At 37.6% G+C, this 21,673-nt stretch overlaps 3 protein-coding genes across 4 annotated transcripts in view; 2 read left to right on the top strand and 1 right to left on the bottom strand.

Moving 5' to 3' along the window:
- The window catches only part of LOC109033168 (ciliogenesis and planar polarity effector 2), a 78,883-nt gene that overhangs the window by 14,578 nt on the left and 42,632 nt on the right, over positions 1–21,673 (top strand). The window contains exon 5 of one of the 2 annotated variants that reach the window (XR_002008997.2): positions 1,745–5,145. The exons of the other annotated variant lie outside the window; for it this stretch is intronic. The gene's annotated coding sequence lies outside the window, so the exon portion shown is untranslated. Of the gene's footprint in view, positions 1–1,744; positions 5,146–21,673 lie in introns of those variants that run through there. 2 annotated transcript variants of the gene reach the window in all.
- LOC109033167 (meckelin) overlaps positions 1,743–21,673 on the top strand; it is a 58,819-nt gene continuing 38,888 nt past the window's right edge. Inside the window, exon 1 of the mRNA XM_019045642.2 lies at positions 1,743–1,868. The gene's annotated coding sequence lies outside the window, so the exon portion shown is untranslated. The remainder of the gene's footprint in view (positions 1,869–21,673) is intronic.
- On the bottom strand, positions 4,124–20,482 carry LOC140226103 (uncharacterized). Its single transcript, XM_072306600.1, has 8 exons — positions 19,356–20,482; positions 17,822–17,985; positions 12,517–12,742; positions 8,754–9,344; positions 7,860–8,131; positions 6,677–6,863; positions 5,416–5,530; positions 4,124–4,421 (listed from the first exon to the last, which is right to left on the bottom strand). Exons 2-8 carry the CDS (start codon positions 17,825–17,827, stop codon positions 4,124–4,126), a joined length of 1,695 nt encoding a protein of 564 aa, XP_072162701.1. The 5' UTR covers positions 17,828–17,985; positions 19,356–20,482.

The raw sequence follows: 21,673 nt of genomic DNA, 5'->3' as shown, positions 1-21,673 counted from the left end.
CGCCAAAAAAATTCTTAAACATTGCACTTTCGATAAAAAATAAAAAAAAAATCTGCTGCACTCGAAATCTGGAGCACGCAGAGCCCTTCTTTGTGACTTTAAAATTCGTTCTACCGAACATTTCCGAGGGGCGCTTATCGGGAGGGAGGAGTAAGTCTCAGACAAGAATTATTATTATTTTTTCTGCAGCATAAGAAACCGTGGCCATGAAGAAGCAGTTAAGTTGAAAAACAACGCACCGCGGAAAAATAGCGTCCTCAGAAGTATCAAGGTCCGGCTCAAGTCGTTGACCCCCCCCCCCCCCCAAAAAAAGATAATCCATTTGTTTTTCTACTTTACTGCTCCTTCATGGACACGGTTTCTTATGCTGCAGAAAAAATAATAATAATTCTTGTCTAAGACTTACTCCTCCCTCCCGATGAGCGCCCCTCGGAAATGTTCGGTAGAACGAATTTTAAAGTCACAAAGAAGGGCTCTGCGTGCTCCAGATTTCGAGTGCAGCAGATTTTTTTTTTATTTTTTATCGAAAGTGCAATGTTTAAGAATTTTTTTGGCGGAGAGTTTGGTTTGATACAGCAATTCCATTGGGCGTGGGAAATTTTTGAAAAGAGCATGAAAAAAATGTTTCAACCTCTGTCAATCACTGAATAATTGTCCGAATTACATTCGGTTTGGACAGGGTGGCTTGTTTTTTTGCGTAGAATTGATTTCTGAAATAAAAAAGTAGGGGTGCCATTTGAAAAGTTCGACTTACGGGTGGGGCACCCCCCGCCCCGCGCCCCTCCCGCGGTTTGGGAAAATGTCAAATACGCCAAAAGGTGTCCCCTTCGATATAAATGAACACGTCTTTTACCGTTTGTCGAAATTCCGACGCGTTCGGCAGATATTCAAGGTGGCTCGTTTTTCGTGAGACACCCTGTATACACATATACACATGAATTCGAATGGCATATATTTTCGTAATCTACGACCCTTGATCAGTGCTTTGCACAAGGTCTCAGGTCTAGGTTTGACATCATGGGAGAATGCAATAGTGCATTTTCTTCAGAAATGAATCAGAATGGGCCTTTTTTCAAAGGCTCTTTTAGAAATGAGTTGCCGGATCAATAATAATTTGTTAAAAGTTTTCTCAGAATAAAGACAGGATAGTAGCCAAGTCCGTATAGAAATGAAACCCTAAATTCATCATAGAGAACAGGTGGAGAAAATAATGTAAAGAAATAAAAAGGTTCTGCAATGTTTTAGCTCATTGCACTTGAGTGGCGGAAGAGAGTAGCAGTGCAGTCTTAAACAGACGTGCGAGCCAAAGAAAGAGCAGCCTTAGACGGGCGTGTCTCTTGAAGCATAAGGAAAGCAGCCTTAGACGGGCATGCCTCCTGAAGCATAAAGAAAGCAGCTTTAGACGGGCATGCTAGGTTAGGTAGCTGTGAGTGCTTTAAATGAGAAATAGCAACTGAACTGAGAGTGGCTTCTGCCGCGGTTTTTATAAGAGTGGTTACATAATCATGAAAGGTGGTGTGATGTGATTACATAATAGGTGATAACTGGTCTGGCAGTTATGCAACTGGTTATCACGCCCCGGCCTGATTACACAACCAGTAAGTGGAAAAATGAAATCTTTAAATCATTGGCGTGTCGAATGCCAGAAAAGAAATAAACTAGGAATTCAAAAGAAAATACGCCTCTCTTAAATCGCATGCCCATAGGCGAAATAAACACAAAAATTGATGCTTGTTTCATTCAGGAAAATACATTAATAAACCTAAAAATAGATGACACAATTTAAAAAAGAACATGCCATGGATGACCAGCTTGTAGGAGAAAGAAGCCTATTCATTTCAAAAGGACTACATTTTGGTGAACAGTGGGTAAGTGCACATATGAACTTGTTTGTAGATACGCGGTGATTCAGATGGAACCAGCTTGTGCTTTATCTCTGCAAAATGTAAATCTCGGATAAAGCAAATACATAGATTAAAGAGGTAAACCATTTGTTGGAAAGTAGCAAGAAACTGGTAGATCACTTGAATCTGTACATGAGGTCTCACAGGCCCCTTTTTGCAGTTTCCAAAAATGCAATTATTTCAAAGTTGAAGTTTCATTTTTGGAGTCCCCAAACAAAAGTGGCAACCCTGCTACCCTATTTACTCCGCATCTGTGAATGAAGAGTTTGACTAGATACGAAGGTGGACTCTCAGCGTAGCATGAGATATCCCTTACATTGTGACTTCAATTTTTAGAGCTTTCTTAGAGCTTTGGAACTTGATTCGGTAAAAACCAATGTCATGCATCATTGGGTTTCTCAAGAATTTTAAGCAAGAAAATGTACTTAAATAGCAAATCCTTGACACATGCAAGAGCTCTATTCTCAGGACTTCTATCATTGATCTTCGAAGTCTTTCTCTTCTTCTAAAAGTAAGACGCCTAATATGCATCATTTTATCAATTTGATCAATGTATTTATATTCGGATGGTAGGAAATGGTGGTGGATAGACTCTGAAGTGAAGGAGGCAAGAGAATGGCTATTGATACTACAAAGATACGCAAATGACTCAGAAGAGGCCAATGAAAGTTTTAAAAGTTTTCAAAGAAAATACTTGACATTATTACAAAGAAAAAAGTCGGAGCATATTCAAAAAGCAATCAACAATAGTAAAAATCCGTCAAAAACTCTGTGGGATCAAGTGAAGAGAAACTCAAATTTTAAAGAAAAAAGTAAAAAGAATTTTATTTTAAATAGGAATGAAATACCACCGCATGAAATAATGAATGAATACAATAAATTTTCAACGACGATAAAAGAAAGGGTTACTCTCATCAAAAGCAATCTAGATCCACTAGCAGTAGTACCTAGAATAGAAAATACATGTGTACTACATCCGACGGATATCTATGAAGTGGAGACCATTATAAATGAACTGAAAAATAAAAGTTCAGTGGGTGAAGATCAAATCCCCATCCAGATAATAAAAAAATCAGTCAAACACACACGTGAAATAATAGCGAGAGTTTTCAATCTCATGATAGAATGTGGGCAGTACCCATCTGCCTTAAAAATTGCAAAAATTATTCCAATCTACAAGAAAGGAGAACCCTCAGAGTACAGTAACTACAGGCCACTAGCACTGCTGCCTAATTTCTCCAAAATATTTGAAAAATTAATTTATAAAAGGGTATATAAGTTTCTAGAAAAACATAGGATCTTTTGCAGGAAGCAGTTTGCCCTAGTAGCAGCGTTATATAAAAATTATTTAAAAAAAAAAAAAAAAAAAAATCGTCATTAAGTAAGTTGTAAATAACCTGTAAATAAAAATTAAATGATGTTCACATAAAATTTATGGCTTAGTTTCCATTTTTATCTGCTTGATTAAATCCTCTTTACGTAAAAAATAGGTAATAATTAAGTAAAAAGGAAGAGAACAGGAGGAGTGAAGGTCATAATTTCGTTATGATAGATAAATAAAATTTTTGTAAAAAGTACATGAAAATTACTTAAATATTAAGTAATACGTACCTAAATGGTAAGTATTATTTTGATAATATTTAAGGCCTAGTTTCCACTTTCATCTTCTTCATAATTTCTTGTGTAGGTAAAAAATTTGTAATGAATAAATAAAAAGGAAAAGAATAGGAAGAGTTAATGTCATAAATTTCATATTGACTCATAATTAAAATTTACATAATGAGTACAGGAAAATCACTTAAATGTTAAACAACTTGCAACTACCCTTATATTTTTACGTAAGAATTATGTATGAAGAAGTGAAAATGAAGAGAAAAGGAGCTGTAAATTGTATAATTTCATACGAAAATTATGTACATATATTACTGAAACAGTAAGTGACGTGTGCATAATCAGTAAATACAAATGAGGTACGTTTTAAGGTAAAGTTCCTTTTATTAGCTCTTTAATCATTGAAAAATATAGATCAAATACGGTAAACAGAACAAACAGTTGCGTAAACTGTTAATCTATGTATATAAAATATAAGGAGTAACATAATAAAGTAGAGTGTCGAACGGTCAAAATAAACGTATCAAAATACCAGCATCCTTTCGGTAAAACCTAAAGCTTTTCAATTCAATTTAACACATGACATTTTCATCATCTTCATCACTAAACTACTCATCCAAGTCGTTTTCATCATCTAATCTCGGTTCTACTTCCTCAGGACTTCTCGCTTCACCTTCATCCGGATTTAAAACTTCATCTCTTTCTTCATCATTCTGATTTCTATCCTTTTCTTCTGCGCTAGGTCCGTCTCCATTTTCTGCACTTTCATCTTGAACATTTTCAGGACCTCGTTCTGTGTCATCATCTTTTTCTTGGTGATGATCTTGTTCTTCTGTGTCACCATCCTTTCCTTCTTCATTATCTTCTTCTTCTTCATTATCTTCTTCTTCTTCGGTATCCTCGTCACTGTAATTAGAATCAAAATATGAACAGGGTGTCTAGTATTTTGTAATTTTGAAAAATCCTGATATTTTAAAAAAAATTCCTGATATTTTCCTGATTTTTCTCGTAAAAACTATATTTATTGCATAAATGCATGTGGAAACTAAATTTTCTGATAAAGTTCTTATGATTAGAAACTAGTGTAAAATGATGAAAACGCAAGTAAACGTCCATCACCCAAACAGGATTACTCGTGTCTGTTACCTCCAGCTTTCCAGCTACACACAGGTATTGAAGACGTAATTGGATAAAGGGGTCAACTCACATACAATGTTGCCAAGATTATGCACTTATATTAATAAAACAAATACAAGTTGTGCTTTATGATTTTCCAAAAAAAAAAAATAAATAAAAAAAAGCGTTCTGCAGCATTGAAATCAAGTATCATTAAAATCATACGGGATTTTTTTTTTCAATCACAGGGAAACATGAAAAATCTTAGAAACATCGCAAGAGTTGACTCCTTCAACCATTATTTTCTTCTATTCAGGAATAAAAATGCTTACTGTAAAACACCGAAACTGACAAAGTATTGTACTTGTGTGTGGCAGAGGTGCTTCAGGTATGGCAAAAAAAAAACGTAAGAACGTCGCACAAAATGCAAACAAATTAAGAATAACGTCAAAACTTTGATAAAAATAGTGATTTGTCGGAGTACAGGCCACATTAAAAAAAGACCCACATAAACTATTTCAAATAAAATAAAGGTGCTAAAGATGGACGGAAAATTTTGATTTCGCAAAGACGGTGACACTGTGATGAGGCCTTCACTATACGACACAAGCGCTACGGGTGAGAAATTATCGGAAAAAAAGACGGCGTGGCGACTCCTGTCACAGTAGGCAAAAAGCAGTAAGACTTCTCCACTGAGGAGATTCGCGTAAGAAAAATTCCTGATAAAACTTCCGATTTTTCCGATTTTCCTGATTGGCCAAAATTTTTTAGAAAAATGCTATACCTTTGTGGGTTGTTTCTTTCGTAGGTCAATGCAGTTTGTGAAAACCACTGCCCTATGCTCCCCTTTATTTTTCCATCAATGTCATCGTTGCTTCCTGTCCTTATTGTTACAACGGCTGAAAAGAATCAAAACTAAGAATTAATTAACATTTATACTCTGAAATAAAATCAACTCACAGCAGTAGGTGAGAAGATGGAGAAATGAAAACAAAGAGGGAGAGGAGCAGTAAAGGACGAAAAGATAAGGAGACGAGATAATAAAATATTGATTTATTGCTGTTGAGAATTTGTGAATGCTTTCAATGTATAGGTTAGGAAGACACTTATTCATCGTGAAGTGTTCTATACCGTTCAAAAATTGTGAAAATTGACACCTTGTTTTTTGAAAATTCAGCACCGTCAAGGGCAAAGTTTAAAAATTGACAACAATGTTTGAACCACATCCATTCTGTGGAAAATGGCGAACTGTATAAAAAACCGTAAATGTCTTAAACTTCCAAACAGCTCTCAGTTGTCATTTTACATGAAACAGACAAGTGATTCTCGACAAAATGTTTACTTTACAAAACATGTGAACTGCATTTTAAGCATAGAAAAAATTAAGCAAATAACAATTAATAAGGCATATGGTTGTTATTTCACTGTCATGCAGATAGTATTCCAGCTTCCTTGTAAAATTTTGGGAGCCTCTTATAGCTGCATGGGGCATCCCAAATATTAAGAGACACAATCAATTTTTCACAAGGCAAAATTCTTCTCTGCATTAACCATAGAAAGTTCACAGCTGGTTGCGCCAGTTTTCTTGAGGCGCCACGTTTCACCACGGCTCAGCATTTTTAGGTCCATTTTTCTAGCACGGTGCACCAGCGAACCTCTATCCTTGCTATTGGAGCAGTTTACTGTTATAATGAAAGGAGATATTAAAGAAAGTATTGCTAATTTTTAGTTTCGATGCGCTGTATACGCTAGGCTCCTCACTTGATTGGATCCACGGCCAGTCAATTTTTCGACCTATGAAATCTTCACGACAGTGTATATAAGGCATCTGCGATCCGGATTTGAAGTTTCAATCTACAATTGAGCATGGTTTTTCTAATTCACTATTTATTTTGGTCTCCCTGTTACCCCTTTCTGATCATGATTCAATCTTATAACCTTTCAAACTCCTTTAATGTATAATTTTAAATTTAAATTATATATTTCCTAAAGAGGAAAAAAGAAAGTAACAAAACTGAAAGCTTCTATATAAATGAGGTACTTACACACTATAACTTTCTTCATGTTCATTTTTTCGAATGCCCTCTTCTCTTGGATTTGGCCTTTTTTCTCCTGACCCTTCCAAGTGAAGAGGCAGGCCAAGGATGGATGCAGGATCTCCTGCAGAGCTCCTCTGGCAATCATGGTCGGAGAGTTTCTATCCGTCTTCTTCATTGAGGCAAGTCTTTGGGCCTAAAAAAGGGAATACATCAAAATGGAATTAATGATCAAATAAATGATTCATAATGATTCATTGAGTTTACATGTGAAAAGGGGAAGGGGGGGGGGGGCTTAAAAACCTTTGTAAGTACGCATGTTCATTCAACGTTCAGAATAGAATGTTAAAGTTCATTGAATTGCACAGAACATACAATCAGTGCGGTTTGATTATCGTGCACGCTTCATTATTTAACTCTCAATTCTAAATGGAAAGAGAGTGCCCTTCTTTTTTATCATGCTTATGTCGTCTCTCACCTCCAACATGGTATTATTTTATGGGGCAGGTGTAGTGGCGCTGAGTCGGTTTTCATAGAACAAAAAAAAATTATCCGAGTGCTATTCAACAAACCCTGGAACTATCCTTGTAGGCAATTATTTATTGATAATAAGCTTTATTCTCTTCCATCACTTTACATTCTTGAGAGAATGAATTACGCTGTACATAATGGTCTGATACCACCAGCAAATATGCTCCCTGAGCATAATTACAATAGTAGACACAATAATATAGACAACATAAAGATTTCGTTAGAAATCTCAGAATGCAATATCAATTATTCAATGAACTACCTATTAAAAATAAAATTGTTTTTAAGAACTCTGACTTCTCAGCCTTTTTATCCTATAACTTAACAATTTTTTGATTGGAAGTGCCTTTAACAACCTAAATGAATTTCTAGATGTTTAGTGCTAAACCGAAATTCGATTCCTATTTGTATTGCTCAACTTGACCTGAACCAAAGTCGAAGCCTTTCGACTAATTATGTATTAATATTGAATAAATAAATACAACAATTTGGAGCTACAGGGAAAAGTTTCCATGTTACACATCTGCTCGAAAAAAAAGAGAAAGAAGGGGAAGAAAATATTGCGAAATATATAAGAAGTAAAATAAAATTGGCATTACAAAGCATGCTCATCCGAGCCAAAAATCAGACATAGCATTGAGGATATAAATAGATCAATTACCAGTTCCTTGCGAAGCTTTTTGCATTCATATTTCTCCTCAAAAGCATCTACTTCTTCTGACGAGGACAGCGGAAATTGTTCCATCAAATCATCAGTCTCACTGTCTGAGGATAACTTTTCTTCTTGTTCTTTAGAATCTCGCGTTGATGGTTTTGGTCCAGATAAAGTCAATTGAGCAAGAGAGTCTTTGATCTCTTTTACACATTCATCGAATTTACTTTCCAGTTTAAGGGACAACACATTTTGATTTCTGCGAAGCAGCACAATTTGCCCTGAAAATTTTGAACATATTTATAATTAGATAAAGAATACTGAAACGTTAAATATATTCGTGAATGACACCTTACAAAACGAGAGCAAGGGAGTTGGTGTGCAAAAGAATCAACTGACTGTGTGATTTTTAGGAAAAGGGCGAGTCGAAATTGAGTTAATGTGCAGCTTGTTTAATTTCCTATCTGCCTATCCATCCCGTAAAATTATTCACTCAATTTACATTCACCAAAAACATTAAACTTGATTCTGAAACTCTTTATTCTGAAGCTGAGAAATAAGAGTTAGAAGCCAAGATGTAATCATTCTCTCAAATTTCTTAAAGTATAGACTTTGATATTCATTCTGAGAGTCTGCAAACGTTGGGAGAAGCAACTCCCTGGAAGTTTTTCAAAGTTTTTAGTGCTTGCAGCATACGCAAAATTAGGAGAGTGCAACTGATAAGCAAAACTGAAAGTCAATTTTATGTTTCTATTGTGAGATAGCAAACTTTTAAGTACAGTAACTCATGATTTTACACAATTCCTTTAAAATTAACTCTTCTCAAAGAAGAGAAAGGTCAATTTTTAAAGTTGAAGTTTGTTGCTTAATTCTTATGTAAAACGGATGGTTAAGCTTCCTTACTTGATACACGACACATGGTTTGACACAAGGTACGAATTGAAACATCGCCACTAGCTGGGAACGCACACGGGTGGTAATGGCTGGGTGGCAGTTCACACCCCGGTTGAGCTGTCCTGTGTGAGCCGTCAGCCTCCTCCACTTCTTCAGGTTCATTCGTCTTCACGAATTTCTGATGTCCAACCTTCTTGTCATTCTCGTGAGCTGCAGGACCTTTCGGATCATTTTTGGACCTTTTGCTGTCATCATTTGTTGGGCTTTTAAAACGTGGCTTTTCAGTTGAACCTACGGTTTCAGACTGAACATTAGGCTTGTCATTACGGGAGGCAAGCTTACTTCTAGGAGGCAGGTTTGGAGCTTTTATTTTTGGAAATATCAGTTTAGGTTTGGCAGCTTCGATTGCGGCAGCAACTTTAGGTTTGGCAGCTTCGATTGCGGCAGCAACTTTAGGTTTGGCAGCTTCGATTGCGGCAGCAACTTCCGGCTTTGTGAATTTCTTCCGCTTCCCATCAGCTATTTCAGCAGCACTTTCGGAAGCCAGTCGTTTACCTTTCTGCTTTCGAATCATGTCTGCTGCTGCATCTTCATATCGATCTGAAAATATACAACATAAGTGTGAAAGATAACTGATGAACTAGTAGAGTGCGGTAGGTGGGGGCAAAAGACCGCACTCCACTTTTATCCGAGGATTGTTTCGGTTGGCACCAGAACTGTGTTAGTTATGTTGGTAGCGGTGGTGTTGTTGGGTTGACAAAGTTTTCGACCAAACGAACGCAATCCCTCAAAAATATGAGGCGAGTTAATTTTTCATGGGAAAAAATATAGTTTTCCAGTTTTATTTTGGTCTATTTCAAGTTCTGTAGTTGTGAGACAAAGAGCCTCCCAAAAAAAGGGCCTTTTTTGGCCCCTTTTCTGAAACTCGGGGATTTCATTCAAATGTGGCCTAAACGAAACCTTATGATGACCTAAGACTCCAGTAAAAATTTTAGCTTGAGTATACGTCTGGTTTCGGAGATACAGCGTTGCAAAGTTTGCATATTTAAGCTTTAAAAATCTTCATATTTTCAAATATTATCTTCCTAAAACCAACATCAGAGTGAACTTTACAATCTAAAACAAAGCGTAAATGAGGCATAATGATAAAAAAAGCCTCCATCAAAAGTTTTACCTCATGCATGACCCCTGTTTTGGTAGTGCAACGTTGCAAGTTTACCTTTCTGAGCTTTAAAAATGCTCATATTTTTAAGTTTCTTGTTTAAAAACCAATTTTAGTGAATATCAAACTGCGTTTTGAGACATAAAATTAACCCCTAGTGATACTTTTGGATGCATAGTTGCATTGATAAAAGGCTACAATGATTTCAAGTAACACAGCGTTGCACAGTTTATCCTAAATCTCTGAAAATGTCTTTTCTCTTGTTTTCTTATGAGAGACAACTCCGATCAAACATGTTTTGATATTGTAAAGTGAAATACAAGGAATCTTGTTAGTTCTAAGTGACAGTTGGTGTAAAAAAATGACACTGTTGCCTATTTATCTTTTTTTATCTCAACATTTAATCATAAAGTAACATTAAAATTAGAATACTTCCAATAATTATCTAATTTCAAAATAAAATTCAAGAGACTTTGCCATGCTCGATGAAATGCTCGCAGCACCAGCATTGCTTTCAAAATCCAACAAATTATGCCTCGCCATAGTTGCCAATTTAACCGTTTTTTAAGTAAAATGAAAAAATAAACATAGAATAAAGAATTTGCCGAGTTTTTTTAAGTATAAATAAATATTGATCTAGAGAATACATTTATTATGCCTTGCAAAATAGAGTACCTCCACTGTTTTTTTTTTAAAAAAAATGAAAAAATAAAAAATATTGAAAAACTTGAAAAAATTAAAAATATTGAAAAAATTAATACAATCAAATAAAAATTAAACAGTAAAATAATGTTTAAAAAAAACAAAATTAAGTATCAATTATTGGAGGCATCTTTATTTTAAAATAATTGTATTATTGATTGTTTGAAAATAAGTATTAATAAACTTAGCAATAGTATTTTTGCGAATACCAATCGTCACTTGGAACTGACATCAGCCCTCGACAGTTTTCCTTGACATAAGGCCTGACACCCATTGACGTCCTCTTTAACTAGCATAAATAATAATTTTGAGAGTTTAAAGTTGTTACCTTGGCAACGCTGTATCACCACCAATTAAAGTATCCCTATTTAAATACAAACATAGAGCTACAAATGACACATTTGGTAGATTTCATGCTTCAAATTCTAAAGAAGATCCACGAAAGTAGCTGTTTAAACGCGGGACTTAGAAATATAAACATTTTTAAAGCTCAAATGTATAAACTTAGCAACGCTGTATCATTAAATCTGTACTTACGCTTGCGGTAAGGCCTATACAAAAGACTTATCATATTATAAAGTAACATCTAAACACCATACACAGATCTTTTGGTGATCAATAAGTTCGTTTCTTCATTCAGAAACTTACAAAAATGAGCAATTTTTATAGGTCTTTGGTGTCAACTTTGCAACGTTCTATCAAGAGAATCAGCAGTATCACCGTATCAATAGGAATATAGATTTAAAGATAAGACTGACTGTAGGTAAAATGTCACAAAATAACAGATTATATCTGATGGAGTTGTTTTTTAAAATAAGATATTTGAAAATATGCGAATTTTTAAAGCTTAAATATGCAAACTTTGCAACGCTGTATCTTGGAAACCAGACGTATACTCAAGCTAAAATTTTTACTGGAGGCTTGTCTCATCGTAAGGTTTCATTTAAGCCGCATACGAATGAAATCCCCGAGTTTCAAAAAAGGGGCCACTTTTTGGGAGGCTCTTTGACGAGCTGCAGTTCAAACAATAATAAGGATGCTTCTAATATCCCGCAGTCACTTTTGCACTGAAGGCCTTGGCATTGAATTTTTAGGTTGCTTACCTACATCATCGAATAGGGCAAAAGGCCGCATATGCGGCTTTCACTTAAATACTACGTACTATTACTTAAGCTAATAACTAATACTACTAATATTAAATATTTTACTACGTTTTTTACCAAATAATATTAAGAATTACCAAATATCTTAAAATACAGGAGAGGTGAGGACAAAAGGCGTGAATATCTTAAAATACAGGAGAGGTGGGGACAAAAGGCTACACTTTTCTGTTGCGGCTGTCTATCGGCCATCGTATCGTATGGAAATTTGGAACATGCGATAAAATGTAAACTAGAGACCCTTGGGCAAAAAATGGCACAACTTCCCCGAATTTTAAAAAAATTTCCGAAATTTTTCGGAAGTGCAGATTTTTGCCTAATCCACGGAGAAAAAGGCCGCACTTCCGAAATTTTGGAAAAAGAAAATTCGTAAAAATTTCTAAGATGCTTTTAAAATTTTGGAAAGTGTGCCATTTTGTGCCTAAGGGTCTCTAGTTTTTATTTCACTACACATCCGAAATTTACGTGCGATACGGCGGCCGACAGACGGCCGTAACGAAAATGTGCGGCCTTTTGCTCCCACCTGCCCTACGCCTTAAATGGGGATTGCTTTCATAAAATTCACACTGTTCATGTTTCTCGACAGCTACGTCAAATATTTCCAGAAATCCACCGGTCTTTCCCGATTTTTCCGTTAGAGAGGCCCTGTTTTATTTAGATTTAAAAAACACATACATAATTCTTTGACCCTGTAGCATGAGGAAACCCACTCTTACTTACAACTCAGAATGAAATGATAGAAAATTACCGTAATTCTTTTTGATCACTTCTATTTTGACAATCTTGTAATTATTGTCTTCACACTTACGGCCCTTTCTGGCCAGTCGTGTGAGAGCTGCTGCTCCGGTTGGTTCCTTGGGGTATGTGGCCTCATTGTCGCTTTTCACCCAACATGCAGGGATCGCATCGTATTCGCCAGTTTTTACTTTTTTGACTAGGCACCACAATGGCTTCTGCTGCTTTGTACTGGACTGCTGCAAAAGACAATACACTAAAGTTTTAGATGCGGTAAAGTAGATATGATTGGCACTGATTTTGCGGCTAACAGAAATGCACAGATTATATCAGGAAACGAGTATATAGCTTGCTCATCGGCTGGTGGTTGGAATTCTCCATAGGAGCAATGCACTCTTTTTATTCCTTTGAATTCAGTTGCACGCATCTATAAATCTCTGACAAATTAACTGCAAACTTTTTTTAATTTCTCTCATTTACCTTGGCTCTAGAGACTTAATAATAATATTGTGAATAGGGGCCCATTTTCTGATTTGAGCCCAGTTGCACTAGTTCTTTTTTTATTGCTTTAATCGAAAGAACTGAGGCTTCTGATGTCACAGGAATTTTCCCGGAGTTATTTGTTCACCGGAAAACCCCAAAAAATCAACTTAAAAACGCCTCAAAATTGGGATTTTCAAAACGGTCGCTTCAACGCGGTAACGGATCCGCCATACTTGTGACGTCAAACGGTTCGATAAAATTTTTGCGTTTTGCTCTTAACTGCTGGGCTTGTAAGTCCCGTTACATAATACTGACTCTCCGAAGAGGCCGCCTGCAGCAAAGTGGCCGCCACCTTCTTCCTGTTTCTCAATGAATATTAATAAGAAGAAATTTAGTTACAAAAATTACAGGTAATAAAGTGCTGTAACAGACGGAACAAAGTGATACACACGAAATAGCGATAAACATACCCATGAAATGATTGATATCCGTTGCTTTTAAGATGAAAAACTAAAAGGAGCCATTAAAAGGAAGAGGAGGGTTCCTGCTTAAAAAGAGGAAGGGTCGCATTCGAGTGGAGGAGAGGTACGCCGTTGCTCTTAAGATGAAAAAAAACTAAAAGGAGTCGTAAAAAGGAAGAGGAGGGTTCCTGCTTAAAAAGAGGAAGGAGTCAAATCCGAGTGGAGGAGCGGTATTACGACAAATTTGTCGTCCAGCGGAAGACGCACAAACTTCATATTTATGGCTGATGCAGGCCACACGTTAACATTCTTGGACAAATTAGAGACTTCATAAATGTCAAACTGGCGACTATCCCAAAGTGGAGATTCAAAGAAGGAATCAAGAGAGCGAAATTGTTTACCAACCACATATTTTTGATTATCCTTTCTGTCAATAATAAAATTTTGTATCACAATAATTTGTCCTGTTGTCAAACCGCAAGTACTATCTGCTAAGTCTACTGAAAGTGTGAAGTCGGGAAAGATCGCACTGTGATACTGTTTACCTTTGAGTGGGTAAGGAAGAGGGCCATGATTATGTTCCTTTGTGAAAGAAACTTCCGTTCTCGCTGGCTCGGGAGAGTAAAACGACCTCCAGAAGTTCGATGCGAAAAGCTCGCCCATTCTCCGTCCGAGTTGCGTTACAACCCGCGCATAGCTCTTAGTATACCGCTTGAAGAACTGCATGAAGTTCTCGAAGGGGAAGCAGCTTAAGTCGTTCAAAGAGAAATTTTCAAAAGAATCTTTAAAAAAATCTACATCTTCTATGAGGTGAATGAGGGAGTGTAAGTTGTGGGTCATGAATTCTTTCCCATAAAGGAACTCAGTTGACGAGACAAAACATCTTAGTAGCTCAGAAGCATAGTGTCTAAAATCCAACTTTCTGCATAAAGAGGGCCCAAGGAAGACTCGCATGCCTATACACAATTGCATGAAGTGCAAATATTTTTCTTTTGATAGGGTCCCTTTCAGTGCAACCATACCCACATAGAGAAGGAAGCACCTGGCTTGGGTTGCTTTCCACGAGAAAGCTAGCTTTCCATCGCGAGGTCTTCTTGGAAAGTCTAAACTTGATAGATAAGGAAAACACTGTTCCAATTTGGTATTGATGACATTTCGTTGACGAGGTAGTAATTGCCGCGGAGCTTCAGAGGACATCCATAGATGGACAAACATTCTGACCAAACCTAAGCAAACTAGATGCATGTAATCGAGCGGGAAGGATCTCGTAAACGTTAGACCTGGAAAATTAAGAAGAGGAGTTTCTCGAGTTTGGAATTCCGGGCATGTACGGTTTCGGAACTCTGCATCGGATCTTAGGGCTTTATCAATTTCTCGAAAGATCCTTTTGTTGCCACTTTCAACAGGCGACCCTTGTTTATTGCTTCTTTTCTTTTTGAAACATTTGATCGTTTCTCCTTTTATTTTACATCGAAAACATGAAGAGAAACCTCCGTGACCTTTCGTACCTAAAAGGTATGCCCTGGCGGGAGTGTCAGACGCGAAGCCCAGGATCTCGAGTCGGACAGGTTTACCATGCATAGTCAGGACCTCGAGTTTGACTTCTTGCCCATTTATAATGGTGGTTTCTTTACCCGTAAATAATCGCAAGTACTCGTCCAAAAGTGGTTTAAAGTAGTCAGATAAGTTTTTCGGCTTGCCACGCCCATACCAGAGACCTATCGGGAATACTTTGTTTTTCATACCTTCAATGGTCGGAATGGACATGAGAATTGGCCACAATGCGTTTTTACTCTTTTTAAAAATTGGGAAGCCATCAATATGGAACATTAAAGGTATGACCTCTACGTAATAGAGTAGAATGGAAATGATGAATATTAACTGTTTTTTTAGTCCGATATGAATGTATTCACCAGGATCGCATTTGGTAGGCTTAACTTTGACATCGGTCTTTAGTATAGTGCGACCTTGTGAGGGAAGGTCCTTGAAACATTCGTGTACTTCTTTAAGAGTCTTACTTAAATCCGTGAGGGCAACTAAAGTTATGGCGTTTTTTAAAGCCCAATCTCTCAACAAATTTATGATACGGTCTATTTCTCGCGGGACTTTTCCGGACGAAATTTCATCATCATCTTCCGAACTGGTTGCATCAGATTTTGTTGCAGTTTCTGAACATTTTTCAACTCCCTCACTTTCTTCCGGATGACTTAAATGACTTGGCGAATTTTCAAGCAGCTGCTCGTCGGCAGAATCCGTAGTGATATTTGGTTGGTCAATAGACTGACTTGCATCGCTCACACTGGCAGCTGCTTGAAAAACCGAATCGTTAAAGTCATCAGGATCATTGAATTCATCAAAAAAATCATCATCTGATGAAAAAAGGTACATGGTCTCATCAACATCCGGTAGGGATTCAGCATCATCATATATTGACTCTTCATCAGAGTCACACTCAACGAAAGATTCTGAATGATACGAAAACGAAGCTGATATACCAGCAATTGTTTCTTCACGGCTAGTTGAGATGCTCGAGAGGTTACTAGCAACGGTGCTGAATGCATCAGAAGGGCAAGTAAAGTTTTGAGAAGTATCAGGCGAAGAGCGGAAAGCATCTTGGGTAGAGGTACATTCAGGGGTGAACAATTCGAAGGAAAGGGCAGGAGACATAAGGGGAGAATTATTAGAGTGGTCATTATCAGGTGTCGCGGAAAGTGAGGAGGCAGTATCCGCAACTGCAAATTCATCTTCATTGTCGTCTTCTTGTAGATCCCCCAATCGCTTACGAATACCGGCTCGTGATAATGTATGAAATCGTTTTCGACTTTGATCCGACCCATGAGGATGCTGCTGTAACATAAAACGAAAAAATTGTGGTGCTCATCTTGTGTCCAATGTAAAAGAGAAAGCAACCAAAGAGAAACCGTTTTATTCGTGCTTGTTATTGGAGAGCATGACAACTGAATGGATGAGGAGGTAAATTAGTGATAGAAAGCCAATAAAAATGTATGTGTATAGATACAATAATCAAGTTTTGTCAAGAGACTTTGCGAGGAAAAGGAACGATGCTCATTCGAAGGTAATAAAAATAAAAACTCAGATAAAAGGTCTAGTTTCAAAAACCGATTAAATAATGCAAGTAGAACAACTGAAGAGGTTCAACAAAGCAAACGCTAGGCGCACAGGCAAATGAACGAAAGTCTGAAGGATGTAAAGTTGAATAAGTACCGAAAACGAAGCATGAGAGAATAAAGAAAGCAAGTAATTTCTACGTTCCATGAGTAAGCGAGTCGAATGGTGGAAAAATGTGTAATTAAGAGATACGGAAATTAGCTGCAGGGTCAACTTACCGCACACACGCAAGTACAATACAAAATGATGACACTTGACAGGATTCAATCGAATCTGAGAAGAATAATACTTGAACTAAGGTAGGTGTCCCATATCCCAGTGATGGCCAGGTTTTCAGTTAATGTTTTATAATAAGCATGCATTGGCAGGGAAGTTTGTGAAAAAAAGTGATTAATTTTATTCATAAGTTGGTTAAACCTGTGGCCTTTAAAGTCAATAAGGTGGGAGCAGCGTTTTTAAACAAATGGGAGAAGCCACCTTGTGCTGTGAGGGTGCCAATTTGCCTGGATTCTTGTTGATTTTGCTGAGGACTAAGGCAAGCAAATTTTTTTTTTACCAATAAACTTTCAACACTGTAACTTGTAACGTTATACCAAGGTCTTATACAGACTTTTTTTTTGACTGCATACCATCTTGATTTAAACCTAACTTCATTTTTACTATTTCTTGAAGGCTTGGCCAGAATAGGGACAAGCAGATCTGCATTTGGCTCAGTGATGGCCAGAGGTGGCCATCATGGGGACAAGCAAGAAAACTTAATAACCCGACTGACGGACCACCATGTTCATGACATGCCATGGTGTCCTGCATCTAATAATCATTTTGATAATTGATCAATTTTTGAGAAAGTATTCTCTGTCACAATAATTTTGATTCATTTTTCGACAGAATTTACACCGTTGCGATCATTAGCAGTTTCCTGAATGTTGATAAAACTAGAAATATGTCGCCTTAGTTTAATTTGAACCATTTCATTCGCGTATCCAACCTTGACATTATCGGACTCTGGGGAGCCATTCATAAATTACATCACCCATGTTGGGGGGGGGGGGGGGGGGTTTAATGGTGGATGACGGTTGGATACGGTGAGAGAGGGGGAAGTTGAAAAATTGTAAAAATGGGTGATGTGATTTATGGACGTGTCAAACAAGCACGCAATGCTTTTTGAAGAGCTGAACGAATGGAAAAGAATCTGGTAGACCACAGGGTATGTAAAAATAAGAAAAAAGGAAAAAATCATCTTACAGACATTTTAGGAGAGCCTCTTAGAATGGGGGCAGGCTATCTTTGGCGTTAGCAGATCACTATGAAAGGGCTGGCTATCTTTGGCGTTGGCAGATCACTATGAAAGGGCTGCTCCAATAAATGCTACCTCCGATATTGACAATTTTAGGTGTAAGTTAATCTTCCTGAAATTCAATGAATACAAGTTTCAGTGTTTGAGGAAATGAACGGGGGGACCGCCTCCCCCCTAATGGAAAATAAATGATAGCCAAAAGAGCCCTCCTCAGAGGATTATTGGAAGTGGAAGAGCGCTTACTCACATCTATTTCAAATTAACAGCTTCTGAGAGATAAAGGAATTTTTCTCTGTCTCATGAAAGAGCACTCTGCCATAAGCAAAAATTCAACAGACAATCACCTTGGTTAAATCATACCTGACAACGGCAATGCAAAATTGTTCTCATTTCATACCTCACTGCATTCTAAGCTCCTTCCAAGAGTTTGGTCGAATAAGTGGACATATTTCTGCCAAACGGAAGTAAGTACGGTAAGACTTGAGCCCTAAGACCCGTAAGAATATATGCATAAAAAGGCTCACGTCATAGTGCACATAGTTCCGTTTGCCAGAAATTCATTTAAGTAAGGTTATCTTCAGAATAATCCATAGAAAATTTTCACTGGTCCATGGTGAGATCCAGATAAGATTTTACATGGAAGAGTTATGGCTAGGGCTATGACATCTCATCAAGAATTTTAATTTCAGTTACTGAAATCAGAGTTGATGAAGTATCTCTATAGAACATTCCAGCTAGGAGTATCAGCCTGAGTCACACAATCAAACTGGGTCCGAATTTTGTTGGCGGAGTTACGGTCAGCCGCAAGTTGAGACCAAGATGTTGACTTTGTCATTCTGTCGTTGATTGATGGATTGCACTGTTGAGGAACTAAGGATGGCTTAACCCTGCTGTAAAAGAAGCTCAACTTGCGTACAGCTTGAGTTCAGAATTGAAGTTTTGAGACTTAAAGTCGAATTTGGAGGTTAAATTTCTCAATTTTGAGGTCAGCTGTAAACGACTAAGATTTGGGCGTTAAGCTGTAAAGTGGTCAAGGTTGGTACCGTTCATGCCGTAGACAGATATCTATCTAATTTAGGCAAAAGGACCACAGTGATCTGATGAGAGCTTGGGTTTGGATCAATCAGTATGCTTAACTTGACAGATTGATGAACCAAATTTTGACGGCTTGACCCAGGCTGATGAGTGGTGGTGCGGAATAGGCCTAGGAGAAAGGTTCTGACGCACTGACGATTGACAGGCATACCTTCAAGTAGGTACTTGAGAAAACCTAGGCTTATTCTGCCTGACTCATTGTGCATATGATTGACTTTAGGCATACCTCAGTAACTGACGGAAACCACAATGAAATTCAATGTTTCAGGCTGCACTTGTAAAAGCGTGAAACACGTGGGAATCGGTGGGCCCTCGTACAACAGGTGATTTTCCGGCAACAACATACTCTTGCTGATAGAGTTAAAGGGAAAACGATGGTCAACTTACCAAACATGCAAGTAGACGGTTCCACACAATGCACAAAAGAATTAACAGAAAAACTTCACACGGCACACACAATAGATATTTCACTTCGGTCAAGCGGCGAGGCGAGAATAACGCATAGAGAAAATACCTTTAAACGAATTCACGAGTAAGGAAGGCATGGGCCAAGAAGAACATGGCAGTGTTGTAGTGTTGCCATCGACCAATTTCCAAATTACGCACGCTCTGCCAAAAAATTCTGCATTTTCACCCCCGAACTAAGCACGATATTCTTCCTCCGAAAAAAGGTGGTATAAAAAAGAAAACTTATTAACCAGTCATAGAAGAAGGACTGAGGAGAAGGTAGGAAAAGTCGCTGAAGAAAAATGAATATTGTAAGTGCAACACTGAATGCGAGGTTCGAATAGAAGTAGGCGCGAGTTTCGAAATTGCGTTCTTGTTGTTGTTGTCGACCGTTGTCTCGCTGTTTTGCTTTTGAGGTTAGTTCTCATATTCATGAAGCGAGGACGCTCTCACTACCTAACCATTCAGTTCCAAGTCTCAGAAAAGTATCTATTTCTTGACCTCCTGCACTCGCTGCATTAAGCCAAATTTGAGTTGAATGCAAGGGTGTTTCTACTGAATCTGGGTAAGTCATGATTATAACTATGATTAGCAATTCCTGGTACCAAATGTAGGTGCCAACTAAATCTATCAGCGTGTTATCTCCCTCAACAGAATTAGATCATTTTATTTCTTTCTCTACTCAGATAAATTATTCTCAAACTGTTTATTGCATAGTAGACTCATGTGGGATGAACATTTTCTCTGCTCTTCTTTTGTCACTCATTTCCCCCAAATCTGCACCTAAGAAACGAACTGTGACAGCTTTTTGGTTACAGTTACCTCATATTGTATTTGCCGCAACCTGCATAGACTATGACGAAAATCACGGGTGCAGACTTGAACCATAAAAGTAACCAGAATCACCGGCCGGTTTACATCTTGTTTTGCTATGTAATGGAAACTAAAGCATTCAGACATATGCATACTATTCTCCCAATTTTGTCTAATGAAAATTTGTATTGTTCGATACTGTCATGAGAACGTGACAATATCGGATGATTAGTTTAACAGAAATCTTAGTGTGACGTTATCTTCTAAGTTTCGTTCAAATTTCCATTTTCAGGGGTTTCACTAAAACACTACAAGAAATTTTCCTGCATTGTTTGGCAGCAGCAATTGCCACTTGTTTCCTATCACTAGGCAGTTCCTTTCATCTAATGGAACAGCCATTTGCAGGGAACTGATGGCATTCTTTTAACCATCTAGATGCGATTAAGCCTCTCGAACAGACAGCAATCAAAATTTGCAGTTCATACGTCATTCTCATACCCTCTAACTTGGACAGTGTTGTGATTATTTTTGGTGATGCCTTCTGTGCTCATGGTTATAATTTAATTATTTTAATGCACTGTTGCCAGAATGAAATCTTATTTTTAAAATTGCGCGTGCTGTGTGTTAGAGTACCTGCATAGTGAGAGTATGGACAGATCGCTTCATGGAGGTCTTAGGGCCCAAAGGTGCAGCCATCCTTCTAACAAACTTCTGACACACAAAATTTCACTGCCAGTCTGCAGATTCCAATTCTAACCAAGATGGCCAAGAATGTACAGAAATGAGCGTTCTCCCACAAAAATGAGTACATTTATGCAAAAACTGAGTCAAATACGTGCTTCCTAAACGACGGTTCTTTACAATAGTATTAGTAAATCGTTCTGGGTAATTGAAATTCATAGGTTGGCTGCATTTCTGGGCTCTAACTTTATTCGCAGAAGCTATCGGTGAAGGCCTGATGGATTTTCGGAGTTTCACATCTGTCCATACTCTCGCTGTACAGGTACTCTACAGTGTGTAAGGAGAGGTACAGTGCAATATAGTGTCTCAATTTTCTAAAATGTTAAAAAAATTATCACATCTGTCAAGTTTAGTAGATGCCATGTGTCTTCAAGTTGGTGAGTAGGTATATCACTTTTATTTATATTGATTAAGCAAAAGAAAAACGTATGAAAATTTTGAACTGAAAATTAAGAAAACTAGCGATACGAGTGGGACGGTCCTATGATGACATGGAGGAACAACACCACGGTAAATTTTGGCAGTAATTAACCTGCATGAGACACTTTGAGTCCTTTGGAAGGATTCCAGGTTGGAAATTTGCCGTGATGAACATTTCTATAGTGGTTTCCTTGGTGAAATTTTCTGTGCCCAATTTTATACGACTGTTCGGATGAGACGAGAGGTAGTCAGCTCGGATTGCATATAGTACCGGAAAATTGAAG

The sequence above is a fragment of the Bemisia tabaci genome, chromosome 1 (assembly GCF_918797505.1).
Source record: "Bemisia tabaci chromosome 1, PGI_BMITA_v3".
In the NCBI taxonomy this organism is placed as follows: Eukaryota; Metazoa; Arthropoda; class Insecta; order Hemiptera; family Aleyrodidae; genus Bemisia; species Bemisia tabaci.
The sequence above is the reverse complement of the archived record's forward strand: the minus strand, read 5'-3'. Positions and strand labels throughout refer to the sequence as shown.

Coding starts and splice junctions, on each gene's coding strand:
- LOC140226103 (XM_072306600.1), bottom strand. Junction 8,132..8,753: donor AACCATGTGTCGTGTATCAA/GTAAGGAAGCTT, acceptor CAAAATTTTCAG/GGCAAATTGTGCTGCTTCGC. Junction 5,531..6,676: donor CATGAAGAAAGTTATAGTGT/GTAAGTACCTCA, acceptor GATTCTTTTCAG/CCGTTGTAACAATAAGGACA.